This window comes from Oncorhynchus mykiss, chromosome 6, assembly GCF_013265735.2.
Source record: "Oncorhynchus mykiss isolate Arlee chromosome 6, USDA_OmykA_1.1, whole genome shotgun sequence".
NCBI classification, from domain to species: domain Eukaryota; kingdom Metazoa; phylum Chordata; class Actinopteri; order Salmoniformes; family Salmonidae; genus Oncorhynchus; species Oncorhynchus mykiss.
Window position 1 is genome coordinate 29,665,133 of NC_048570.1, and position 27,354 is coordinate 29,692,486.

Sequence of the window (27,354 nt, forward strand, 5' to 3'; positions counted from 1 at the left end):
TGTGACAAAATTGTACCTTTCCCGACCGGGCATCCACAGTTTACCTACCCCGGGTCATTGGGCAACCTTTAATGTCAATCCAACATAGCATATTTCCCCAGATTCTCATTGAAAGTTCAAAAGGGGAAAGATCGTTGTGTGAGGAAACCCGTCTGTGTAGAGCGACCAACTAAACACTCGCCGTAACCATGTCTGTCGGGGGAACTTCCATTGCTGTGGCGCAACCCGTTAGTCCTACACATATGAATGTCCCTTTGTTCCTGTTTTTTTCTTGTCCTGTTGATGGCCTCTGTCTTCCTGTGTTTGACTCAACCCTATGAACTGCACTTTTAGTTATAGTAAACAGATTATACTAGGCCAGGGAGTCCCAAACCTTTTTGGGCACTACCCGTAGGGTGGCGCACAAATGGCCCAGCGTCGTCCGGGTTTGACCGGTGTAGGCTGTCATTGTGAAAAGAATTTGCTCTTAATTGACTTGCCTAGTTAAATAATGGTTACATAATTTGTTTATGTTGATAGCGAAAAATGATTCCGACCCCAACCAAGTGAGAAACAAGTGAGAAACATTTTTTTATTTGGGGCTATGGCAGTCGATTGAAAAACATTCTAACAGTATTTCTGATTGTCTTCTCAAATCACCATCACATAGCCCCACATTAAAACGTAGGCTATGACAGTCAATTGCAAATTACTGACATGTATATTATCTCACCAGCACTAATGAGATGGGTGTGCATGTCGAGTCGGAGATTCTCAAAGTCAAGGGGCGTTTTTCGAATGGCGCGCCTCATCTCTGCTGTCACATCCAACCTGGATTGACATTTGGTTTTAATGCAGACGAGAGCACTGAATCCAGCTTCACACAGATACACTACATGACCAAAAGTATGTGGACACCTCGTCAAACATATCTTTCCAAAATCATGGACATTAATATGGAGTTGGTCCCCCTTTTGCTGCTATAATAGCCTCCACACTTCTAGGGAGGCTTTCCTCTAGATGTTGGAACATTGCTGCAGGGACTTGCTTCCATTCAGTCACGAGCATTAGTGGGGTCGGGCACTGATGTTGAATGATTAGGCCTGGCGCGCAGTCATCTTTCCAATTCATCCAAAAGGTGTTCAATGGGGTTGAGATCATGGCTCTGTGCAGGCCAGTCAAGTTCTTCCACACCGATCTCGAGAAACAATTTCTGTATGGACCTCGCTTTGTGCATGGGGGCATTGTCATGCTGAAACCGGAAAGGGCTTTCCCAAACTGCTGCCACAAAATTGGAAGCACAGAATCATCCTGAATGTCATTGTATGCTATACCGTTAAGGTTTCCCTTCACTGGAACTAAGGGGCCTAGCCCGAACCTTGAAAAACAGCCCCAGACCATTATTCCTCCTCCACAAATCTTGGCACTATGCATCCGCCAAACCCAGATTCTTCCGTCGGACTGCCAGATGGTGATGGCGTTATTCATCACTTCAGAGAACGTGTTTACATTGCTCCAGAGTCCAATGGCGTCGAGCTTTACGCCACTCCAGCCGATTCTTGGCATTGTGCATGGTGTTCTTAGGCTTGTGTATGGCTGCTTGGCCATGGAAACCCATTTCCTGAAGCTCCTGCCGTAGTGATTGCTGCAACCAAGGACAGATTATTTTTACTCGCTAAGTGCTTCAGCACTTGGTGGTTCCCGTTCTATGAGCCTGTGTTCCCTACCACTTCGCGGTTGATCCGTTGTTGCTCCTAGATGTTTCAACTTCACAATAACAGCACTTACAGTTGACCGGGGCAGCTCTAGCTCAGTGATTTTCAACAAGGCCATTCCACTGCCAATGTTTGTCTATGGAGATTGTATGGCTGAGTGCTCAATTGTATAAACCTATCAGCAACGAGTGTGGCTGAAATAGCCAAATACGTTATCTGCAGCATTCAGTCACATGACAGCTCAATCAACTGTTAGATTTTACTTACTGGCACATCAACTGAGCCAGGATCACAGTCAAACGGATTGGGTCCCAAACTGTTCTTCTAATCGTTGGAGGTGAGCAGTCATCACTCGTGTGGGACACTTACTGACACTGTACTCAAGAGCATGCTCTGACCAACTGGCAAGTGTCTTCACTGACATTTTCAACCTTTCTCTGACCGAGTCTGTAATACCTACATGTTTCAAGCAGAGCACCCTAGTCCCTGTGTCCAAGAGCACCAAGGTAACCTTCCTAAATGATTACCAACATGTAGCACTCACATCTGTAGCCATGAAGTGCTTTGAAAGGCTGGTCATGGCTCACATCAACACCATAATCCCAGAAACCCTAGAACCACTCCAATTCGCATACCGCCCCAACAGATCCACAGATGACGCAACCTCTATTGCTCTCCACACTGCCCTTTCCCACCTGGACAATAGGAACACCTAGGCCCTAAAAATGGTTAGACTCCAGCCACCCTAGTCATAGACATGGCAAGCGGTACCAGAGCACCAAGTCTATGTCCAAAAGACTGCTTAACAGTTTCTACCTCCAAGCCATAAGACTGCTGAACTGTTAATCAAATGGCTCCCCAACTATTTGTTTTTACGCTGCTGCTCCTCGCTGTTTATTATCAATGCATAGTCACTTTACCCCTACCTACATGTATATATTACCTCAATTACCTTGACTTAACCCCTTGTATATAGCTTCGTCATTATTCTTTTATTGTGTTACTTTTTTTTTTTAGTTAATATTTTCCTAACTCTTATTTTTCTTAACTGCATTGTTGGTTAAGGGCTTGTAAGTTAGCATTTCACGGTAAGCCTGTTGTATTCAGCGCATGTGACATGCATGTTCACTTTTGAAAGACTCTCTCCAATAAGAATTATTTCCTCTGAATCCACTGATTGTCGCTCATATAATGTTTTTGTATTTCCCCTGCATGCATGCATGCTTGCATTCAGTTAATTTAGTTTCCCAAATATGTCAGTTACATAGACAAGGAGACACATTTTCTTTTCATTACACAGAAAGTCAACCAAGTCTATTTTTTTATTTTAATCTTTCCAACACTCCCCCACGATAACCACCAAGCATCGGTGTGAAATAGGACATGAAGTTGTTCATGATTGATAGAACATGCTAAAACCTCCACTGCCTTGTCTTTGCCTCACCTATGCTCTCTGCCTCACTGTTGTGTTTTGTGTAGTCTCCAGTGTCAACGGTGGCCTACTTAGTCCCTATGGATGCATGTGTTATGTTGGCCTTTTCAGAGTTGGAGTCATGGAGTGTCCACTGTCAAGGCAGCCTGCCTACACTTAGGATAAAGGGAAGGTTGAGCTGTCTGAAATCAGGGGTGACATCCATATTTGTTCTATAATAACCTCTAACTCCACTGTTAACATTACCTCCTGATTTTGCAAACCTGCGTCTTTGCCGCTTGAGTAGGTAATTTAGGTGCTTGTGTTGTCTTCTGCCTTTTCAGCGGCAAGTTGGTGTCGCCAAAATGGAAGAACTTCAAAGGCCTGAAGTTGCTGTGGAGAGACAAGATCCGGCTCAACAATGCTATCTGGAGGGCCTGGTACATGCAATGTAAGAGCTCCACACATGGCTTCATACTCTATTCTGTCTCTCACTAAAAACAGTAACCCAACTGTTGTAACGAAGTAACAACCAGGTTTAACTTTGCTGAAATAAGTTTTGTGTTAACGCTTGTGCAGGGGAATACAGGGTTGGGTTTGGAGAGCCACTGAATGGCACTTGAATCACCTTCTGATTGAGAAGTAATGTCTACAGTTAATGTGTACAAATCATATTTAATCAATCTGGGTAAATTGATCTGCTCTCAATTATATTAGGTATATTCTATAATTAGTATTAGTGTTATTTTCACTCAACTGGTAGCTCTTGCATGTGTTCTACTCTACAGATGTGGAGAAGCGAGAGAACCCTGTCTGCCATTTTGTTACTCCTCTGGATGGGACCGTGGACATGGAGGACCATCGTCCGGCAGAGGTAAGGAGGGGTAGTGGATTGCTGGGTATATAGGCAACAGTACCATACCGCTGCTTCACCCTAATAACCAGACTCTTATCTCTGATCACTTTTTTTATCCCATACGAATCGTTTTGGCTCCTTCGCATGTCGCTCTTCATTATCAATTATATGATTTTTTTCCCCCTCTCCTCTGTTCTACTCCCACCCATGTCTCTCACCCCTCCTTACTGCTTACCACTTTTCTGTCAACCTCTTCCCACGTTCTTTTCTCCCTCCCCTTCTATCTTCCGTAGGCAATAGCCACAGAGGGGAAATATTGGAAAAGAAGAATTGAAATTGTAATTCGAGAGTATCACAAGTGGAGGACATATTTCAAGAAAAGGGTAGAGTAATGGATTTAGTTATTTCCTGAAATGGTGCCTTTTCTGTGTTTAGATTAAATTAGCACAATGTTAGGCCTCTTGAGTGGCGGAGCGGTCTAAGGTTGCAGTGCTTGAGGCATCACTACAGACCCGGGTTCGATCCCGGGCTGTGTCACAGCTGGCCGTGACCGGGAGACACATTTGGCCCAGCATCATCCGGGATAGGGGAGGGTTTGGCTGGCCGGGATTTCCTTGTCCCATCGCGACTTTAGAGACTCCTTGTGGCGGGCCGGACGCCTGCAAGCTGACTTCGGCCGTCAGCTGGACAGTGTTTCCTCTGACACATTGGTGCGGCTGGCTTCCGGGTTAAGCGAGCAGTGTGTCAAGAAGCAGTGCAACTTGACAGGGTCATGTTTCGAAGGAGGGAAGTTGCAGCTGTAACTACCAATTTGGATATCACAAAAAAGGGGTAAAATGAAAAATAAATGTAAAAAAAAAAGTACTGCTATGTCGCAATTAAACAAAGTTGACACATTTTTAAGACTAAGCAGTAGTATGCCTATTTTAGGTTCTTGTCAGTTGCTTTAACTGGCTCGTGAGGCAACCAGTTGAATATCCTACATTTAGTATGCTCTACTTCATGTTATTCATTCAATATATGAATCTGCCAATTAACATTGATTTTCCAATTTGTCACAGTTACAGAAGCACAAGGATGACGATCTCTCAAGCCTTCTCAAGGTATGCAATCTAAGTGATCTTGTGTGTGATGCTGGCTCTATTCAAATTTGGTAATAGCAAAGTAGTGTGAGAGAAAATAAGGTTAACACCCAAATAATCCCAACATCTGAAATCTAATGTGAAAATGGAAAATAATAGGTTATTAATGTCACAGAATGAATTCATTAAAGTTGTAGGTTTTAACTTTTAATTTGTCTCTATACTTCAGCATTTTGGATTTGAGATCAACTTTACAGAACAGTACAGAATGTCACCTTTTATTTGAGGGTATTTTCATACATATCTGTTTTACCGTTTAGAAATGAAAGCACTTTATGCATCTCGTTCTCCCATTTTGAAAGTGCCTGTAGTATTTGGGCAAATTCACTTGTGTGTTAAAGTAGTCAAAGTTTAGTATTTGGTTCCATATTCCTAGCACGCAATGACTACATCCAGCTTGTGACTCTACAAATTTGTTGGATGCATTTGCAGTTTGTGTTAGTTGTAAATTAGATTATGTTGTGCCCAATATAAATGAATGGTAAATAATGTATTGTGTAATTTTGTAGTCTTTTATTATAAAGAAGAATATAATACGTTTCTGAACACTCCTACATTCATGTGGATACTACCATGATTTCAGAAAATCTGGAATGAATCATGAATGAGTTAGGCACGAAGATCATACCCCCAAGACATGCTAACCACTCACCAGTACAAATAACCGGGAAGGTTTGCATTTTTTGGAGGGAGTATGCTATTTATGCCTCTAACTTTCTCACTCATCGTTATTCACGATTCATTCATGATTATCCGTAATCAATGTAGCATGCACATTAATCTAGAAGTGTTCAGAATCATATTCTATTCTTATTTCCAATAAAAGTGACTCAAAAATGACACACTACATTATTTATCATTAATTTCTACTAAACACAACCTAATCTGAAACACAGCGTAAACAAACTGCAAATGAATCCAACAAGTTTGTAGAGTCACAAGCTTGATGTAGTCATGCGTGCTAGGAATATAGGACCAAATACTGAACTTTTGACTACTTTATTACAAAAGTGAATTTCTCCAAATACTTATGACGCCTTCAAAAGCGGGCACTAGAGACACAAAGTGCTTTCATTTCTAAACAGTAAAACAGAATATGTATGAGCATGCCCTCAAATAAAAGGTACTGTCACCTCATATGAAACATTGTATCTCAAAATCCAAAATGCTAGAGTATAGAGTCAAATTAAAAGTTTCAGCTTCACTGTCCAAAAAATATGTAGGGGAGTGTAGTAGGTCTACTTCAAACAAACCGCTGGGTGCATAATCAATTTGAGTATGCGATGTGCATGTTTCATAATTGTTTTGTCTTACTCTGTTAAGTAGATTAGTTGTGTGACTATGCTGTATAATATGTGCACTGCATGTTTTTTGTGTAACTGACTGGCTGGCTTGTTGCATATTGAACACCCCAAGGGGCCGGAAGAACAGTTTTCGCTGTTTGGGGATGTCTTTCCAGACACCTTCCGTGTGTCCCTTTATCAGGATGAGGAAATGGCTGGGCGCCGCATTGCTCGCAAGAGCCGTGAGTCACCCGTCCCCATGGAGATGGACCCACTCTTTGACATGGACGTGCTGATGTCAGAGTTTTCTGACACACTCTTCTCCACGCTGGCCTCCCACCAGCCCATGGCCTGGCCCAATCCCAGGGAAATAGGTGAGGGCCCACCACCAACATCCCATTCCATACACCAGGGCTTATCAACTATATTCTTACAGGGGCCAGATTTGAAGAAGGTTATTTACAGTGTGGAATTAAAAGAATATATATTATTATACACATTCTCATTTAAAGCAACGACCTGGGGAATAATTACAGGGGAGAGGATGGGGATGAATTAGCCAATTGGAAGCTGGGGATGATTAGTTGGCTGTGATGGTCAGATTGGGAATTTATCCAGGACACCGGGGTTAACACCCCTACTCTTACAATAATTGCAATGGGATCTTTAGTGACCACAGAGAGTCAGGCCACCTGTTAAACATTCAATCTGAGAGATGATGCCCTAAACAGGGAAATGTCCCCAATCACTGCCCTGGGGCATTGGGATATTTTTTTAGACCAGAGAAGAGTGCCTCCTACTGGCCCTCCAACACCACTGTTAGCAGCATCTGGTCTTCAACCAGAACAAACCCTGCTTATCTTCAGAGGCAAGCTTGCAGTGGTATGCTTCTGGCCTACAGGGTGGTTATGCTCCATTTTTACTCCTGAACCTATTTAGGCTTACCATAACAAAAGGATTGAATACGTATTGACTCAAGACATTTCAGCTTTAAATGTTTTATTAATTTGTAAACATTTCTAAAAACATAATTCCAGTTTGACATTATGGGGTTTTCTATGTAGATCAGTGACACAAAATCAAAATTTTCTCAATTTTAAAATGTAGTCTGTAACACAACAAAATGTGGGAAAATGTGTGTAAAGTAGATCATGATGCTCAGCAGACTACGAATAAGCGATGTTGCAGGCTAGATGTTGATCGGATAAAGTTTATGATAGCCACAACTGAGTCTGTGATGTTTGTTTTAAACTCAAATCACGCTCTTCTGTATCAGGCAGTGTAGTGATCTCATCTGCGGTGAAAGAGCCAATAGGTGGGAAAACAGACCCTGTACCCCTGTTAGCAGCTCTGATTTGCTGTAACTTGTATGTTGGGTGATATTGACTGACAGCACTTAATGGTTGGGACTACAGGAAAACAGATTCTCCCAATGGAGAATATTGAACGAGGGCTCCTTTTGGCACTTAACATTAGCACTGCCATACACCAAGCCTTTTTCTATTTACTCAGATCCACCCAAACCTTCCTCCAACCAGAACTATAGGAAAAGTCTGTTTGTTATTCACACCCCATCCATGTTCCCCATAGCTCATGCAGGGAACGCAGACATGATCCAGCCTGGACTCATCCCCCTACAGCCCAACCTGGACTTTATGGACTCCTATGAGCAATTACAAGGTAATGACAATGCACTCTGCCACAGCGACAAACTCTAAATAATGTCACTTGCACAGTGCACCAACTCTTTAACAGGTCCCTGGAGCACCATGTTACTCTCATACGGTAAGTATAATACAGCAGGTGGACTATCCTAACACTTATGAGGGTAGAGTGGATGTTATACTAATTCTAACTAACCTAGAGACTCTTCTTCCAGACTTATTTCACAGCCTCCGTCAGCCCATCTTCCCCTCTGCTTCCCTCACTGCCTCATCCGCCACTCCTCTGCACAGCAGCAGCTCTCAATCCCAGGTAAACCCCAACCCTTGGCCCGGTCCCTGTGAACCTCAACCCTAACACACCCCCAGACCTAACACACCTGTCTTTTATTCTTCGATGTTTTCACAACATCTTACTAGCTGATAACATTATAAATGTGCTATCTTTGCTCTTGTCCTTGTGACTTGATAGGGCCAGCTTCTCTCCTCCATGCACCTCTCAGCTGACCTCCCGTCCGTCAGTCATGACCACAGACTTATCGCCTCCCCAGCCCCCCTGACTATCTCCTCCCTCATGTCCAATCAAACCAGTGGAAGCCCCTCTTACGTACAGAACTACATGCCTCTGTTCTCTGGGCCGGTGCCCCCTAGTGCTCAGGCTGGAGGCTCCTCCCTCAGGCAAACCTCAGCCCTTCCCACGGTGCGGCACACCCAGACCTGCCAGGGTGCTGCCACCCCAACACTAGTAGCCCCCCCAACCCTAGACGATGCCACAAGCCTGGACGGTTCCCCGCCCTCATCTGTCATCACACATACAACCACCTCCACTGTTCTACCCAGTGATGCTGCCACCACCTTCAGTCACAGCTCTGACTTCAGCTCCCTAAACCGTGAACCTACAACCCCACCCCTCCAGCCCCTGCCACCCTCGCCTGCCGCCACCCCACAACACCCCCAGACCTTCGCCCTGCCCAGACCCATCCAGCCCTCTTGCTCCAACAAAAAGACACGCCGTGTGCAAAGGATTGTTCCTGCCATCTCCTCGTCTCACCTCATCCTAACAGGTGAGTTAATCACATCCCAAAAGGTTTAACTGTTGCTGAATAAGAATGGTGGATTGATTTAATATCAAATGTAATATTGAATTAATACATGCCTAGCTGGTGCTACCCAGAAAAAAACGACCACATTAGAAACAATAGTATTTATTGAAGTGGGGGATTACTGCTCCACTAGAGCTGTCTGATCTCACCACTAGGTGGTGCTACTGTATATCATTATATAGTCAGTGACTATTGTAATGAAAAACTAAATGAAAACTAGTCCATGTTTGTAGGCGATTCAGCCGAAATGATCCTAGCAAAGATCATCAATGACATCCAGGCTCAATATTAGACATTAAATACATGAGAGAATCCGCATTTACCCTGTGGTTTTAATGTCAAAGGCCCTGACAGATGATGTTTTGCTGTCCCAGCACCCTTCCCAGGGCATACCAGTGCAGTGATTGTTACTCCAACCCCCCTGAAAGCAGATGTGGTTCCCTCAACGGGCGTGATCATCGGCTCCTCCAGCCTATCAAGGGTAAGACCCGGTCTGCTCTGAAGCGCCCCCTTTGCATTCAACTGTTTTAATTAAAATAGTTTTCATTTATTTTGTGTTTTATTTCTTTACATCCCTCTATCTCAGGCTCCTGGATTTCACATCCTTCCACAGACTACGAAGTCTCCCCAGCTCATTATCCCTAAAGAGGAGACCTACTCTTCCAGCCGCAAGAAACAAGAACCCTCCACAAGTACTGGTGAGAGTGACATACGCCAGGCCCTTACTTTTTTTGTTATATGTACAGTGGGGCAAAAAAGTATTTAGTCAGCCACCAATTGTGCAAGTTCTCCCACTTAAAAAGATGAGAGAGGCCTGTAATTTTCATCATAGGTACACTTCAACTATGACAGACAAAATTAGGGGAAAAAAACAGAAAATCACAATGTAGGACTTTTAATAAATTTATTTGCAAATTATGGTGGAAAATAAGTATTTGGTCAATAACAAAAGTTTATCTCAATACTTTGTTATATACCCTTTGTTGGCAATGACAGAGGTCAAACGTTTTCTGTAAGTCTTCACAAGGTTTTCACACACTGTTGCTGGTATTTTGGCCCATTCCTCCATGCAGATCTCCTCTAGAGCAGTGATGTTTTGGGGCTGTTGCTGGGCAACACGGACTTTCAACTCCCTCCAAAGATTTTCTATGGGGTTGAGATCTGGAGACTGGCTAGGCCACTCCAGGACCTTGAAATGCTTCTTACGAAGCCACTCCTTCGTTGCCCGGGCGGTTTGTTTGGGATCATTGTCATGCTGAAAGACCCAGCCACGTTTCATCTTCAATGCCCTTTCTGATGGAAGGAGGTTTTCACTCAAAATCTCACGATACATGGCCCCATTCATTCTTTCCTTTACACGGATCAGTCGTCCTGGTCCCTTTGCAGAAAAACAGCCCCAAAGCATGATGTTTCCACACCCATGCTTCACAGTAGGTATGGTGTTCTTTGGATGCAACTCAGCATTCTTTGTCCTCCAAACACGACGAGTTGAGTTTTTACCAAAAAGTTATATTTTGGTTTCATCTGACCATATGACATTCTCCTAATCTTCTTCTGGATCATCCAAATGGTCTCTAGCAAACTTCAGACGGGCCTGGACATGTACTGGCTTAAGCAGGGGGACACGTCTGGCACTGCAGGATTTGAGTCCCTGGCGGCGTAGTGTGTTACTGATGGTAGGCTTTGTTACTTTGGTCCCAGCTCTCTGCAGGTCATTCACTAGGTCCCCCCGTGTGGTTCTGGGATTTTTGCTCACCGTTCTTGTGATCATTTTGAACCCACGGGGTGAGATCTTGCGTGGAGCCCCAGATCGAGGGAAATTATCAGTGGTCTTGTATGTCTTCCATTTCCTAATAATTGCTCCCACAGTTGATTTCTTCAAACCAAGCTGCTTACCTATTGCAGATTCAGTCTTCCCAGCCTGGTGCAGGTCTACAATTTTGTTTCTGGTGTCCTTTGAAAGCTCTTTGGTCTTGGCCATAGTGGAGTTTGGAGTGTGACTGTTTGAGGTTTGGACAGTTGTCTTTTATACTGATAACAAGTTCAAACAGGTGCCATTAATACAGGTAACGAGTGGAGGACAGAGGAGCCTCTTAAAGAAGAAGTTACAGGTCTGTGAGAGCCAGAAATCTTGCTTGTTTGTAGGTGACCAAATACTTATTTTCCACCATAATTTGCAAATAAATTCATTAAAAAATCCTACAATGTGATTTTCTGGATTTTTTTTCTCTTTTTGTCTGTCATAGTTGAAGTGTACCCATGATGAAAATTACAGGCCTCATCTTTTTAAGTGGGAGAACTTGCACAATTGGTGGCTGACTAAATACTTTTTTGCCCCACTGTATGTACACTAAACTCAGTCATGTGTCACAGGGTGCTTGCCTCCTGTCAAACATAAGCTATCAATCTATTAGCTCTACATGTGTATACAGGATGTGGCATGGTAACACATTCATACAGTGTTTTGGAATGTTTACAGTACTGATCTGCTTTCCATAAAATTAATGAATTGTCTTTAATGTGAGTTGGTGCTCACTGGTGTAGCAGTCTTTTTTATGATGGTTTTTGGTAAGTGTGGATCATTTGTGTCTCCCAGGGCATGAGGACCGTAGCTCAGGTCAGGGGTCACTGTGTGGGTCAGAGCAGGTCTCCAGTCCTCAGTCTCCACACAGCAGCTGCATTGCCCTTTCCAAGAACGAGTCCAACCAGGTAACAGCAGCCCACCCTCCTGCCTACTATTCTCTGTCTGTGTATGTGACTGTGTATGACTCCAGCTTTTTCAAGCAGGTCCAGTGTTGTGTGCCTGCCGTTGAATCATTGCAGACTAATCATTCTGATTATGTGTGTGTCTGTTCTCTCCCTGTCTGTTCCAGAGCCGTAGGGTGACCCATATCACTGCTGAACAGAAGAGGCGCTTCAACATCAACATTGGCTTCAAAATGCTGTGCAGCCTGATTCCTGCTCTCAAGTCCCAGTCCAATGTAAAGCCATGTCTGTCTGTCATCTGTCTACTGAGTCCTCCTACTAATATATTCCAGATCTAGCTTTTGATGGCTTTTATTTAAAGATCAGTTCAGAAGCATAGTGTTTGCACATCCTATTATTTTCAGGTATAGGGTACAAATATAGTATCCCTTTCATACACAGACCAAAATCTCACATTTACCATGCCTGCTTTTTTATACCAGATTTTGCATATATATGTAGGGGGTAAAAAAAAACATTGTAAATTAAAAGCCCTATAACCAAATACAGTTATCGGGGCTGTGTGAATGGTTCTATGCTTTTTCTGCAGGTAAGTGCATTAACATTTCCATTGTTTAACACCTCTCTAATGTGAAATGTAAACAGTACCCATTGTTTAATTTTATTTTACAGGTAATATATCACATCTTCTGTCTGAAATGGTAAAGTCATGAAAGAATGATACATACCCACACATTGTTGAATGCTCCAGCAGTTGACGACGTGTCATGACCTTTCCAATATTGCCACCTATTCTTGTTGTGTTTGATACCAGATCAGTAATGCAGTCACGCTGCAGAAGACAGTGGAGTACATTAGGAAGCTGCAGCAGGAGAGGCAGCAGATGCAGGAGGAGACCAAAAGGCTACGGGAGGAGATTGAGGAGGTCAATGCCTCCATAAAGTATGTACTGCCTCACTGTTATGTTATCTCTCTTATCTGAGTAGACGAGTTCAGGAAACAGTTTGAGTATGAGTATACATGACATAGTAATCTGTGCTATTGCTGTGCCACAGTGTGTGTCAGGAGCAGCTGCCTGCTACAGGTGTGCCCATCACACGCCACCGATTCGACCACATGCGGGAGAAGTTTGATGAGTACGTGAAGAGCCGCACACTTCAGAACTGGAAGTTTTGGATCGTATCCGTTTTTACCCTTATCACTGACATTTAACATGACTTTGTCATAATGATATAATCAATCAGGCTACTTTTAATATTTATTTAATTTATGTCAGATGGCTAGATTAGATGCTGTATATAAGCAAAGAAGAGCAATAATGTTTGGTTTCAGGAGGACTTGTGAAGGTTACGACTGTAGAAAATGAAGTAGTATGATATAGGACTGTATACCATGAGCCATCTGAGTACATCTGAGGTCCTTTCTGCCAGAGAGGTTCGTTCATATGTCTTCTGAGATTGAAATAGGATGCAACTTTGAATCTTTTCCCTTTTCCCTATGTGTTTGACCCTTGACCCACCATCCTTAGTTCAGCATCATTATTAAACCCCTATTTGAGTCCTTCAATGGGACTGTCTCCACCACAAGCAAAGGGGAGCTGTGTGAGACCACACTGCAATGGCTGGACCGTCACTGCTCCCTCCATGTGCTGAGGCCCAGTGAGTAAACTACACTCAATGCCCCTAACCTCTCTCTCTCACACACGCACACAGCATATGTTTTACTGTCATTGTGGGGACCTAAAATATTCAACATTTATATTTTCCCTAACTTTAACTTTAATCCTAACCCCCAACTCCTAAACCTATCACCTAACCCTAATTCTAACACTAATGCTAACCCTAAACCTAAAATAGCCTTTGTCGTTGTAGCGATCTGGGAAATGTCCCCATGAGGGATAATTTCCTTGTTTTTACTATCCTTGTGGGGACTGTACCCACGAGGATAGTATATAAGCCTCCACACACACACACACACGTTTGTTTTACTAACCTTGTGTGGATCAAACAATTGATTCCCATTAACCTTTACCCCTAAATCTAACCCAAACTCCTAACCCTAATTGTAACCCTAAACTTAACCTCTGAGCTAAGGATAATAAAACCAAAAATCCACACAGACACACACACACGCTCAATGTTTTCAATTAAATGGTTTCAAGATTCCCCCATGATTTTCCTGCTAATCAGTCTTCCTGTAGCTGCAGCGTCAGAGTAGGACAGTGAGGAGGTGGATAGAGAAGTGGCGGTTGGCAAGTGGTTCCATTACAGCAGTGATATTCAAATGGAATTGCAGTGGGATCGCAAAATAAAGCATTTTCTTTCAGGGGGAGAACCAGAGTACGTATTATTTCATAGGATAATATATTCACTTATTGAGAAAGATAATACAAATATATACAGTACCAGTTAAAAGTTTGGCACACCTACTCATTCAAGGGTTTTTATTTATTTATACTATTTTCTACATTGTAGAATAATAGTGAAGACATCAACACTATGAAATAACACATATGGAATCATGTAGTAACCAAAAAAGTGTTAAACAACAAATATTTGAGATTCTTCAAAGTAGCCACCCTTTGCCTTGATGACAGCTTTGCACACTCTTGGCATTCTCTCAACCAGCTTCACCTGGAATGCTTTCCCAACAGTATTGAAGGAGTTCCCACATATGCTGAGCACCTGTTGGATGCTTTTCAATTCACTCTGCGGTCCAACTCTGAGGTCGGGTGATTTGTGGAGGCCAGGTCATCTGATGCAGCACCCCATCACTCTCCTTCTTGGTCAAATAGCCTTACACTGCCTGGAGGTGTGTTGGGTCATTATCCTGTAGAAAAATAATGATAGCCCTACTAAGCTGTGGTAGCCATGCTGGTTAAATGTGCCTTGAATTCTAAATAAATTCTAAATAAATCACCATCAGTGTGACCAGAAAAGCACTACCACACATCACACCTCCTCCTCCATGCTTCATTGTGGGAATCACGCATGCAACATGGTGGTTGGAACCAAAAATGTCAAATTTGGACTTAGCAGACCAAAGGACAGATTTCCACCAGTCTAATGTCCATTGCTCGTGTTTCTTGGCCCAAGCATGTCTCTTCTTATTATTGGTGTCCTTTTAGTAGTGGTTTCTTTGCAGAAATTCGACCATGAAGGCCTGATTCATGCAGTCTCCTCTCAACAGTTGATGTTGAGATGTGTCTGTTACTTGAACTCTGTAAAACATTTATTTGGGCTGCAATCTGAGGTGCAGTTAACTCTAATGGACTTATCCTCTGCAGCAGAGGTAACTATGGGTCTTCCTTTCCTGTGGCGGTCCTCATGAGAGCCAGTTTCATCATTGCGCTTGATGGTTTTTGCAATTGCACTTGAAGAAACTTTCAAAGTTCTTGAAATGTTCCATAATGACTGACCTTCATGTTTTAAAGTGATGATGGACTGTCGTTTCTCTTTGCCTATTTGAGCTGTTCTTCCCATAATATGGACTTGGTATTTTACCAAATAGGGCTATCTTCTGTATACCACCCCTACCTTGTCACAACACAAGTAATTGGCTCAAAAAGAAATTCCACAAATTAACCTTTAACAAGGCACACCTGTTAATTTAACTTAATTCCAGGTGTCTACCTCATGAAGCTGGTTGAGAGAATGCCAAGAGTGTACAAAACTGTCATCAAGGCAAAGGGTGGCTACTTTGAAGAATCTCAAATATAAAATATATTTTGATTTGTTCAACATTTCTTTTGGTTACTACATGATTCCATATGTTTCATAGTTTTGATGTCTTCACTATTATTCTACAATCTAGAAAATAGTACAAATAAAGAAAAACCCTTGAATGAGTAGGTGTGTCCAAACTTTTCATGTGTATTGAGTAAATACATGTACAGTCCCTTCAGAAAGTATTCACACCCCTTGACCTTTTACACATTTTGCTGTGTTACATTGTGGGATTCAAATGGATTTAATAGTTTTTTTGTCAACGATCAACACACAATACTCTAATGTCAGTGGAAGAAAAATTCAAAGATTATTTGTTTTATATGGAAAAATAAAACACTAATATACTGTATCTTGATTAGATAAGTATTCAACCTGCTGAGTACATGTTAGAATCATCTTCGGCAGCGATTACAGCTGTGATTGATTTTGGGTCTCTAAGAGCTTTGCATACCTGGATTGTACAATATTTGCCCATTTATTCTTTAACATTTTTCACGCTCTGTCAAGTTGGTTGTTGATCATTGCTAGACAGTCCTTTTCAAGTTTTTCAAAGTCAAAACTCTTATTAGGCCACTCAGGAACATTCAATGTTGTCTTGGTAAGCAACTCAAGTGTATATTTGGCCTTGTGTTTTAGGTAATTGTCTTGCTGAAAGGTGAATTTGTCTCCTAGTGTCTGTTCGAAAGCAGACTGAACCAAGTTTTCCTCTAGGATTTTGCTGGTGCTTAGCTCTATTGTTTATTTTTATACCCAAAAAACTCCCTAGTCCTTGCTCATGACAAGTATACCCATAACATGATGCAGCCACCACCATGCTTGAAATATGAAGTGGTTCTCAGTGTTGTAGATTGGCCCCAAATATAACACTTTGTATTCAGGACAAAAAGTTAATTGCTTTGACACATTTTTTGCAGTATTACTGTAGTACCTTATTGCAAACAGGAAGCATGTTTTGGAATCTTTTTTTATTCTGTCCCTTTCTCACTCTGTCAGTTTGGTTAGTATTGTGGCGTAACTACAATGTTGTTAATCCATTCCTCAGTTTTCTCCTATCACAATCATTAAACTCTGCAACTGTTTAAACATCTCCATTTGCCTCATGGTGAAATCTCTGAGCAGTTTCCTTCCTCTCTGGCAACTGATTTAGGAAAGGCACCTGTATCTTTGTAGTGACTGGGTGTATTGATACACCATCCAAAGTGTAAAATTCATAACTGCACCATGCTCAAAGGGATATTCAATGTCTGCTTTTTTACGCATCTACCAATAGGTGTCCTTCTTGGCGAGGCATTGGAAAACCTCCCTGGTCTTTGTTGTTGAATCTGTGTTTGAAATTCACTGCTCAACTGAGGGACCTTACAGATGATTCTATGTGTGGGCTACAGAGATGAGTTAATCATTCAAAAATGATGTTTAACACTGTTATTACACACAAGTCCATGCAACTTATGTGACTTCTTAAGCACATGTTTACTATTGAACTTATTTAAGCTTGCCATAACAAAGTAGTTGAATACTTATTGACTCAAGACATTTCAGCTTTTCATTTTTAAAGATGTATTATGCAGATATCATTCCACCATTACCCAGTAAAATTGTAATAGTTTGCCTAATTTCAGTTTATGTGACAAAACAAGTAAGTATAGTGTAGAGAATCATTTTACAATCTAAACGGCTGTGAAATATATTTTCCAAAACCAAAAATATTGTATTTTCTACTGTTTGAAGCTGGTGTTCAAAACTGAAAGTAACAGACACAAAAACAAAACTAAAGAATGGGAAGCATAGAAATAATACTCATAGAACATATCTACCATTTTTTTTCTTAGACCTACTTTCAATGAGAATGACAGATCTATAACTCATATTTTTATGTGAAGTTGGTTGGGTTGCCCAAAAAGTTACATATTGCAGCTTGAATTAATTTGTAAAAATTTCTACAAAATGAATTCCACTTTGACGTTATGGGGTATTGTGGGTAGATCAGTGACACAAAATCTCAATTGAATCCATTTTAAATGCAGGGTGTAACACAAGATGTGGAATAATAAAGGGATATGAATACTCTGAAGGCACTGTATATATTGGTTCTCTTTATTTTGATAGGAGAGATGGTTATTTGTTGATATGAAAATCTAAATGTACCCATTTGTAAGGTTGTTTCATTAGATTTGTGGTGGGGTCTACAGAATTTCCGGCGAAAAAAAAAAATGGGGTTCCAGAAATGTTGGTGGAAATAATAATTTGAGTCCCCGCTGAAAAAGCGAAGCACCACTGCAACACATAATATTTTGCCATGAACACTGCAGCAGAAGCGAACTCCTTCCTCCGCTACTCTTTCATCCACATGAGGCTACAATACGTTGAGTTTCCTGGTGAAGCTGTGAAGTGATCTGTAGCCTATTGCGTGATTTTGTTTGAGTCTGTTATTAAAGAATGTGAAATAATGTGTACGTTTACTGCTTTTCGTTTACTCATATGGTTTTAAATATTGTATAGCCTATTGGCCTACATTCGTTCACATGGGCAGGTGTTTTTAGTGCTTTTCATTTAATCACGTATGGCTACAAATATAGTATATACATTAGTGCTCATGGGTAGAATATTGTGTGTGTATATACAGAAATTGGTTCAGTAACTAAAATAAGTTAGTATGGGCAGAATATTATATATACATTTGTGCATATGGTTATATATACACTGCTCAAAAAAAAGGGAACACTAAAATAACACATCCTAGATCTGAATGAATGAAATATTCTTATTAAATACTTTTTTCTTTACATAGTTGAATGTGCTAACAACAAAATCACAAAAATGATCAATGGAAATCAAATTTATCAACCCATGGAGGTCTGGATTTGGAGTCACACTCAAAATTAAAGTGGAAAACCACACTACAGGCTGATCCAACTTTGATGTAATGTCCTTAAAACAAGTCAAAATGAGGCTCAGTAGTGTGTGTGGCCTCCACGTGCCTGTATGACCTCCCTACAACGCCTGGGCATGCTCCTGATGAGGTGGCGGATGGTCTCCTGAGGGATCTCCTCCCAGACCTGGACTAAAGCATCCGCCAACTCCTGGACAGTCTGTGGTGCAACGTGGTGTTGGTGGATGGAGTGAGACATGATGTCCCAGATGTGCTCAATTGGATTCAGGTCTGGGGAACGGGTGGGCCAGTCCATAGCATCAGTGCCTTCCTCTTGCAGGAACTGCTGACACACTCCAGCCACATGAGGTCTAGCATTGTCTTGCATTAGGAGGAACCCAGGGCCAACCGCACCAGAATATGGTCTCACAAGGGGTCTGAGGATCTCATCTCGGTACCTCTGGCGAGCACATGGAGTGCTGTGCGGCCCCCCAAAGAAATGCCACCCCACACCATGACTGACCCACCCGCCAAACCGGTCATGCTGGAGGATGTTGCAGGCATTAGAACGGTCATTTTGCAGGGCTCTGGCAGTGCTCCTCCTTGCACAAAGGCGGAGGTAGCGGTCCTGCTGCTGAGTTGTTGCCCTGCTACGGCCGCCTCCACGTCTCCTGATGTACAGGTCTGTCTCCTGGTAGCGCCTCCATGATCTGGACACTACGCTGACAGACACAGCAAACCTTCTTGCCACAGCTTGCATTGATGTGCCATCCTGGATGAGCTGCACTACCTGAGCCACTTGTGTGTGTTGTAGACTCCGTCTCATGCTACCACTAGAGTGAACGCACCGCAAGCGTTCAAAAGTGACCAAAACATCAGCCAGGAAGCATAGGAACTGAGAAGTGGTCTGTGGTCCCCACCTGCAGAACCACTCCTTTATTGGGAGTGGTCTTGCTAATTGCCTATAATTTCCACCTGTTGTCTATTCCATTTTCACAACAGCATGTGCAATGTATTGTCAATCAGTGTTGCTTCCTAAGTGGACAGTTTGATTTCACAGAAGTGTGATTGACTTGGAGTTACATTGTGTTGTTTAAGTGTTCCCTTTATGTTTTTGAACAGTGTGTATATATAAGGCTAAAAACAAACTATAATCTATCTAGGCCTGTATCTAGTTTCTACAATGTATTTTCCTTTCATATAGTTTTTACACCATCCATTCACACCAACCATTCACCTTAAAACATGTATTTATCAACAAATAAGCTTAGCAAAATACAAAAAATGCTTCCGACCTTCTCCCCAACCCATGTTGTCTGAAAGTATGTCAGGAGCTCCTCCAGTTGACATTCCGTGCGCTGAAAGAACCCAGGTATCCAGCAGGTCGTGGACACATTGGCCTACATCAGCCGGCGGGACGAATGCTAGCACGCCGAGCTCCCTTATCTCTTGGGCATAGTCGTGTCGTGGAGGTACTTTTGTCGCACTTTGGAAAACATTTGTACATTTTGCATTTGTTTCATGTGAAAGAAGCAACCCAGGTTGTGAGTCCCAGGAAACACCTTTGTGAAAGCTTTAGAAGCCGCTGGCTTGAAGTAAGTCATGATTGAGTCGGGTTTCAGGTCTTGCCTCCCACCATGCCCAAACTGCGTCCGCCATCGTGTGCAAATAGATTTTGTCCCCTCACACCAAATGTGATCACGACACGCAGGTTGAAATATCAAAGCAAACTCTGAAACAATTATATTAATTTGGGGACAGGTCAAAAAGCATTAAACATGTATGGCAATTTAGCTAGCTAGCATGCAGTTGCTAGCTAATTTGACCTATTTAGTTAGCTAGCTTGCTGTTGCTAGCTAATTTGTCCTGGGACATAAATGTTGAGTTGTTATTTTACTTGTGCACAAGGTCCTCTACTCGGACAATTAATCCACACATTAAACGATCAACCGAATCGTTTCTAGTCATCTCTTCTCCTTCCAGGCTTTTTCTTCTTTGGACTTTATATGGCGATTGGCATCTAACTTTCATAATAAGGTGTATTACCAGTTCATCTTTCAATCACCCACATGGTTATAACCAATGAGGAGATGGCATGTGGGTATATGCTTCTAAAAGCCAATGAGGAGATGGGTGAAACAGGACTTGCATCGCGTTCGGCGTCACAAATAGAAGCAACTTATGTTTTAGCCCCTGGCAACACAGACGCTCGTTGGCATGTGCGAGCATTGTGGGTGCAATGATTGAATAACATGTATGTGTACATTTATTTTGCAGCGCTCGCACAGATGCCGAGCAGTTGCCATACCAGGCGGTGATGCAACCGATCAGGATGCTCTTGATGGTGCAGATGTATAACTTTTTGAAGATCTGGGGACCCATGCCAAATCTTTTCGGTCTCCTGAGGGGGAAAAGGATTTTTCGTGCCCTGTTTTTGGACCATGATAGATCGTTGGTGATGTGGACACCAAGGAACTTGAAACTCTCGACCCGCTCCACTACAGCCCCATTAATGTTGTCGTTGATCAGGACACTGTTGTGTCGTCAGTGTTGGAGTCGTGTTTGGATGAACAGGGAGTACAGAAGGGGACTAAGTACACACCCCTGAGGGTGTTGAGGATCAGCGTGGCAGACGTGTTGTTGCCTATCCGGTGGCCCGTCAGGAAGTCCAGGATCCAGTTGCAGAGGAAGGTGTTAATTCCCAGGGTTCTTAGCTTAGTGATGAGCTTCGTGGGCACTATAGTGTTGAACGCTGAGCTGTAGTCAATGAACAGCATTCTCACGTAGGTGTTCCTTTTGTCCAGGGACTATGGTGGTCTGCTTGAAACATGTAGGTATTGCAGACTCAGAGAGGTTGAAAATGTCAGTGAAGACACTTGCCAGGTGGTCCGCGCATGCTTTGAGTACACGTCCTAGTAAATCCATCTGGTCCTGCACTGTGAATGTTGACCTGTTTAAAAGTCTTGCTCATATCGGCTACCGAGAGCGTTATCACACAGTCATCCAGAACAGCTGGTGCTCTCGTGCATGCTTCAGTGTTTCTTGCCTCGAAGCGAGCATAAAAGGCATTTAGCTCGTCTGGTAGTCTCCGGTCACTGGACAGCTCGTGTCTGCGTTTCCCTTTGTAGTCAGTAATAGTTTTCAAGCCCTGCCACAGGGCATAGGGGGATTATCAATTGGCATCCGGATTAGTGTCCCGCTCCTTGAAAGCGGCAGCTCTAGCCTTTAGCTCGATGCTGATGTTGCCTGTAATCCATGACTTCTGGTTGGGATATCTACAGTTGAAGTCGGAAGTTTACATACACCTTAAAAATTCCTGACATTTAATCTGTGTAAAAATTCCCTGTTTTAGGTCAGTTTAGGATCACCACTTTATTTTAAGAATGTGAAATGTCAGAATAATAGGAGTTTTATAATTTATAAAGAATAATTTTCTTTCATCACATTCCCAGTGGGTCAGAAGTTTACTTACACTCAATTAGTATTTGGTAGCGTTGCCTTTGAATTGTTTAACTTGGGTCCATCATTTCAGGTAGCTTTCCACAAGCTTCCCACAAGAAGTTGGGTGAATTTTGGCCCATTCCTCCTGACAGAGCTGGTGTAACTCGCACACGCCTTTTCAGTTCTGCCCACAAATTCCTTATAGGAATGAGTTCAGGGCTTTGTGATGGCCACTCCAATACCTTGACTTTGTTGTCCTTAGGCCATTTTGCCACAACTTTGGACGTATGCTTGGGGTCATTGCCCATTTGGAAGACCCATTTGCGACCAAGCTTTAACTTCCTGACTGATGTCTTGATGTTGCATCAATATATCCACCTAATTTTACTTCCTTATGATGCCATCTATTTTGTGAAGTGCACCAGTCCCTCCTGCAGCAAAGCACCCCCACAACATGATGCTGCCACTACTGTGCTTCACGGTTGGGATGGTATTGCAAGCCTCCCCCTTTTTACTCCTAACAAAACGATGGTCATTATGGGCAAACAGTTCTGTTTTTGTTTCATCAGACCAGAGGACATTGTGCAGTTGCAAACTGTAGTCTGACTTTTTTAATGGCGGTTTTGGAGCAGTTGCTTCTTCCTTGCTGAGCAGCCTTTCAGGTTATGGTGGTCTAGGACTGTTTTACATCTTCACAAGGTCCTTTGCTTTTATTCTGGGATTGATTTACACTTTTCGCACCAAAGTACGTTCATTTCTAGGAGACAGAAAGCGTCTCATTCCTGAGCTGTATGATGGCTGCGTGGTCCCATGGTTTTTGTACTTGCGTACAATTGTTTGTACAGATGAACGTGGTACCTTCAGGTGTTTGGAAATTGCTCCCAAGGATGACCCAGACTTGTGGAGGTCTAAAAAAATAATTTTGAGGTCTTGACTGATTTCTTTTGATTTTCCCATGATGTCAAGCAAAGAGGCACTGAGTTTGAAGGTAGACCTTGAAATACATCCACAGGTACATGTCCAATTGACTCAAATGATGTCAAATAGCCTATCAGAAGCTTCTAAAGCCATGACATCATTTTCTGGAATTTTCCAAGCTGTTTAAAGGCACAGTCAACTTAGTGTATTTAAACTTCTGGCCCACTGGAATTGTGATACGGTGAATTATAAATGAAATAATCTGTCTGTAAACAATTGTTGGAAAAATGACTTATGTCATGCACGAAGTAGATGTCCTAACCGACTTGCCAAAACTATAGTTTGTTAACAAGAAATTTGTCGAGTGATTGAAAAACTAGTTTTAATGACTCCAACCTATGTGTACGTGAACTTCTGACTTCAACTGTATGTGCGGTCACTGTTGAGACAACGTTGTTGATGCACTTACAATGCATTAAAGTCCCCGGCCACTAGGCGCGCCGCTTCTGGGTGAGCATTTTCTTGTTTGCTTATGGCCCTATAGAGTTGGTTGAGTGCGGTCTTAGTGCCAGCATCGGTCTTCGGCTTCGAATAATTTAGATGAGAACTCTCTTGGTAGATAGTGGGGTCTACAGCTTATGATATGGTACTCTTCCTCAGGTGAGCAATACCTTGAGACTTCTTTAATGTTAGACATCGCGCACCAGCTGTTATTGACAAAAAGACACACACCCCCACCCCTCGTCTTACCAGACGTAGCTTCTCTGTTCTGCCGGTGCGTTGAAAATTCCTCCAGAAATCAATTTTCCGTGTCGTCGTTCAGCCACGACTCGGTGAAACATAAGATATTACAGTTCTTAATGTCCTGTTGGTAGGATAATCATAATCGTAGGTCATCAATTTTATTTTCCAGTGATTGCATGTCAGCAAGTAGAATTGATGGCAGTGGGAGTTTACTCGCTCACCTACAGATTCTCAAAATGCAGCCCGATCTGCGTCCTCTTTTCCTCCGTCTTTTCTTCACGCAAATGACGGGGTTCTGGGCCTGTTTCCAGGAGAGCAGTATATCTTTCTTGTCTGACTTGTTAAAGTCAAAAGCTTCTTCCAGTTCGTGGTCAGTAATCCCTGTTCTGATGTCCGGAAGTTATTTTCAGTCATAAGAGACGGTAGCAGCAACATTATGTACAAAATAAGTTAAATAATAAGTTACAAACAGCGCAAAAAACGAACAAAATAGCACAATTGGTTACTGGCATGTAAAATGTCAGCCATCCTCTTCGGCGCCATCTTCCAGACTATAAGCATTTATATGTGAAATTAGACATTCAACTTGAACCCTGTTTCAACAATCAGCTGAATCAGAATTTTGACAGTTATGTGAACAGCTGTTGTGATTGCATGCAAGGTTAAAAAAAATAATAATAAATGGAAGTCTCATACTTTACGGAAAGGATAGTCCAAACGATACAGGCTAAAAAGAGTCTGTCATGCATATTTCTTTATTGAAAATGGGAACAATGGGTAAATGGACAAATACTGATTTCAAAACTAAATGGATTTCATTCACATTATCAAGACATGAGGTGAGTATCAAAATAGTTTTAAAAAATGCCCTTGTCTTAAAGTTGAACCTCAGATAGATCTTTACTATAATAGCCTATACAGTCAACTCAATGTGGTATTCAATTATTTAGAAATAGCCTACATTTTCCGCATCATAGTGAGACTACATAAAACGACGTAGGCCAAATGGATTTTGTGATGTCTTATATTACGTTGACTTATTTAGACTGTTAAAATGTAGGGGAAAAGGCATACCTTTTATATAAACAGTGGATTTCTTTGGTCCTAATTTCATAATCGGAAAGTCTGCTCATTGATGTCAATACCAAAGCCGATAATTGTGACTTGATTGAATTTGAATGATGTGAATAATGATGATGACGGTATAGCCTAACCCTTTAATCATAGGTTATTGTTACTTTGTGTCTCTAAAATCGTAATGTTTCCATTTCTATAGTCATGTGACAGTCTGTTTTAACTGAAACATCCAAATGTCAGCCGTTTACCAGATCCACTTTTCTGCATTAAATGTTTTATTTTCATAACTGATAAAAATTCAGTATGCTATAGCCTATAGATTATTTTCTGCCCATATGAACACATTTATTTTAGGCCATATAAAGAACAGCTATGCATGATTTAACGAAAAGCAGCAAACAGACACATTGTTTCACATTATTTAATAAAAGACTCGTAAACAGAAACAGGCAATAGGCTGTACAGCTGGATTCACATTTTCCACGCCAAATATACCTATAAGGACACTTGACGTATTTCAACTAAGTTTGTTGTGCTCTGTGTATTACTTTCCTCAGAAAGTTTTGCTCGACAAAAAGACTGCCTGAAAAAGTTTGAATACCACTGCATTACAGCATTTCACTATGATTTTGACTTGAATGACTAGTTGTCTGTAGGTGTTAGATGGTACAGTGTGTGTGATGTACGATATACTTATTTTTTTAGAATGTCTAATAGTCCATTTCACCCCCATTTTTCTTTGTAAGGAAAGATTTACCTCCTGATGTGACATGATCTCACACACAATATTTTCCCTGTCACTTATTTACAAGAAAGAACACATTCTCCTTCAGTCTCTTGTTCAACCTGTGTCTCTTACACACTCAATCTAAGAGGGAGGGATGTTGACGTCAGAGATTATCATCACTGGAGACAGTTCAGTTCACTAGGTTACAGTGCCTAGTGAAAGTCTACACACCCCTTTGCACATTTTGCTGCCTTAAAATTACATCTAAAAATAGATTAAATTAGATCTTGCTCAGTAAATTTGGTTAGGAATCATTGATGGACAGCAATATTCAAACCTTGTCTCTGATTTTCAAACAAATTTAAGTTAGAACTGAAACTGGACCATTCAGGAACACTCAACACCTATTGGAAAGCCATCATAGTGTGTCTTTGGCATTACATTTGTGTAATTGTCCCGCAGAAAAATAAAACCATAACCCAGGATAAGGTATTTAAGTATTGTGGTGGCAGCATCATGTTATGAGTATGCTTGTCACCGGCAGGGACTGGAGAGTTTGTCAGGATCAAAATAAATATGAAAGGAGCAAAGCCCAGGTAAAAAGTTAGAGAAACCCTGCCACAGTCTTCTGAATACCTAACCCTGGGATACAGTTGTATTTTCCAGCAGGACAATTACACAAAAGTAATGCCAAAGACAAACCAGAATTGGCTTTCTAAGAGGTGTTAAGTGTTCCTGAATGGTCCAGTCTCAGTCCTAACTTAAATTTGTGTGAAAATCAGAGCCAAGGTTTGAATATTTCTAACCATCAATGATTCCCAACCAAATTTACTAAGCTTGAGCAATTTTTACAAAAACAATGGATATTTGTTGCCTTAAGACTTGTTGGTGACTTATTCAAAATTATTCAAAGCTGTAATGGCTGCCAAGGGTGCTTCCACCAAGTGTTAAAGTGAAGATTCGCCCATTTTTAATGGTACATTGTTTTTGTGCATCTCTTAGTGATGTTCTATCGATTCCCTGGGTCATAGACTTTTACTAGCGACTATATATTACTACCGTCTGATTAGCATGCTTTTGGAAGTAGGATTATGAAGAGTCAGATGCACAATCTGAAGCCTTACTGAGAGGCATGCTAGCTCCTCTTTATCTTTGTCTGCTGTTTCATAAATTATTTTATGGAGGGAAAAAATATATTTTTTGTAACTTGTTTTGTGTAACTTGTCACACAAAATGTCAACTGTGATGAATGTATAGCTGATTTGTCTTTCTGTTCTCCAGTGGTACTGAGCACTCTCCGACAGTTCAGCACTAGCACATCCATCCTTACTGACCCCACCCTTCTGCCTGAGGAAGCCACCCAGGCTGTCACCAACACCCACAGTCACTTTGCAGACTCCTAGCCGCACCTCCAGGGGAGGGGAAGAGTGATTCAGATTGAGTGCATGGTCATAGTACCCTCTAGTACAGCACTTCACAGAGGGTCTCTACCACAAAGTACTCTAACCTCTCCAGATTGAAAAAGACCTTGAAACTACAGAATGGAAAAGTACCAGCACTAGTTTGCCGTAAAGGTAATCCAAAGAAGTTACTCTGTCTTCCACCCTATCCATTACCATTTAGAACAGGACATGAAGTTTGTGGTCTTTGTATACGTGACCTCATCCAGCTTACTGACCTCTCATTCCTACACATCGACTGGGCATTGCGGTCAACAACCCAAGCTCGGTGCATTACTTTGGATGATCAATACACACCACACACAGAACAACATTTGCAGCATATTATGAACCCAGCAATAACATTGCTCTTTGTTAATGTAACTCGCCACACTGTTGATGGTGGAACTCCCAATTAGTTTTAAGGCTTGCAGTGCCTTCAGAAAGTATTCACACCCCTTGACTTTTTCCACATTTTGTTGTGTTACAGCCTGAATTTAAAATAGATTAAATTTAGTTTTTTTTTGTCACTGGCCTACGCACAGTACCCCATAA

General features: G+C 41.8%; 1 protein-coding gene across 4 annotated transcripts in view; it reads left to right on the forward strand.

The window, feature by feature from the left end:
- The window catches only part of LOC110525692 (MLX-interacting protein), a 39,968-nt gene extending 12,614 nt beyond the window's left edge, over positions 1-27,354 (forward strand). The window contains exons 2-17 of one of the 4 annotated variants that reach the window (XM_021606041.2): positions 3,450-3,556; positions 3,894-3,979; positions 4,255-4,344; positions 5,029-5,064; positions 6,520-6,760; positions 7,977-8,066; positions 8,266-8,360; positions 8,520-9,111; positions 9,525-9,631; positions 9,737-9,848; positions 11,747-11,859; positions 12,024-12,131; positions 12,671-12,798; positions 12,912-13,035; positions 13,385-13,514; positions 26,642-27,354. In XM_021606041.2, the coding sequence (XP_021461716.2) occupies positions 3,450-3,556; positions 3,894-3,979; positions 4,255-4,344; positions 5,029-5,064; positions 6,520-6,760; positions 7,977-8,066; positions 8,266-8,360; positions 8,520-9,111; positions 9,525-9,631; positions 9,737-9,848; positions 11,747-11,859; positions 12,024-12,131; positions 12,671-12,798; positions 12,912-13,035; positions 13,385-13,514; positions 26,642-26,763 (2,281 nt within the window). In that variant the 3' untranslated portion in view covers positions 26,764-27,354. Of the gene's footprint in view, positions 1-3,449; positions 3,557-3,893; positions 3,980-4,254; positions 4,345-5,022; positions 5,065-6,519; positions 6,761-7,976; positions 8,067-8,265; positions 8,361-8,519; positions 9,112-9,524; positions 9,632-9,736; positions 9,849-11,746; positions 11,860-12,023; positions 12,132-12,670; positions 12,799-12,911; positions 13,036-13,384; positions 13,515-26,641 lie in introns of all 4 variants that reach the window. The other 3 variants (XM_021606044.2, XM_021606040.2, XM_021606042.2) reach the window with 3 other exon arrangements.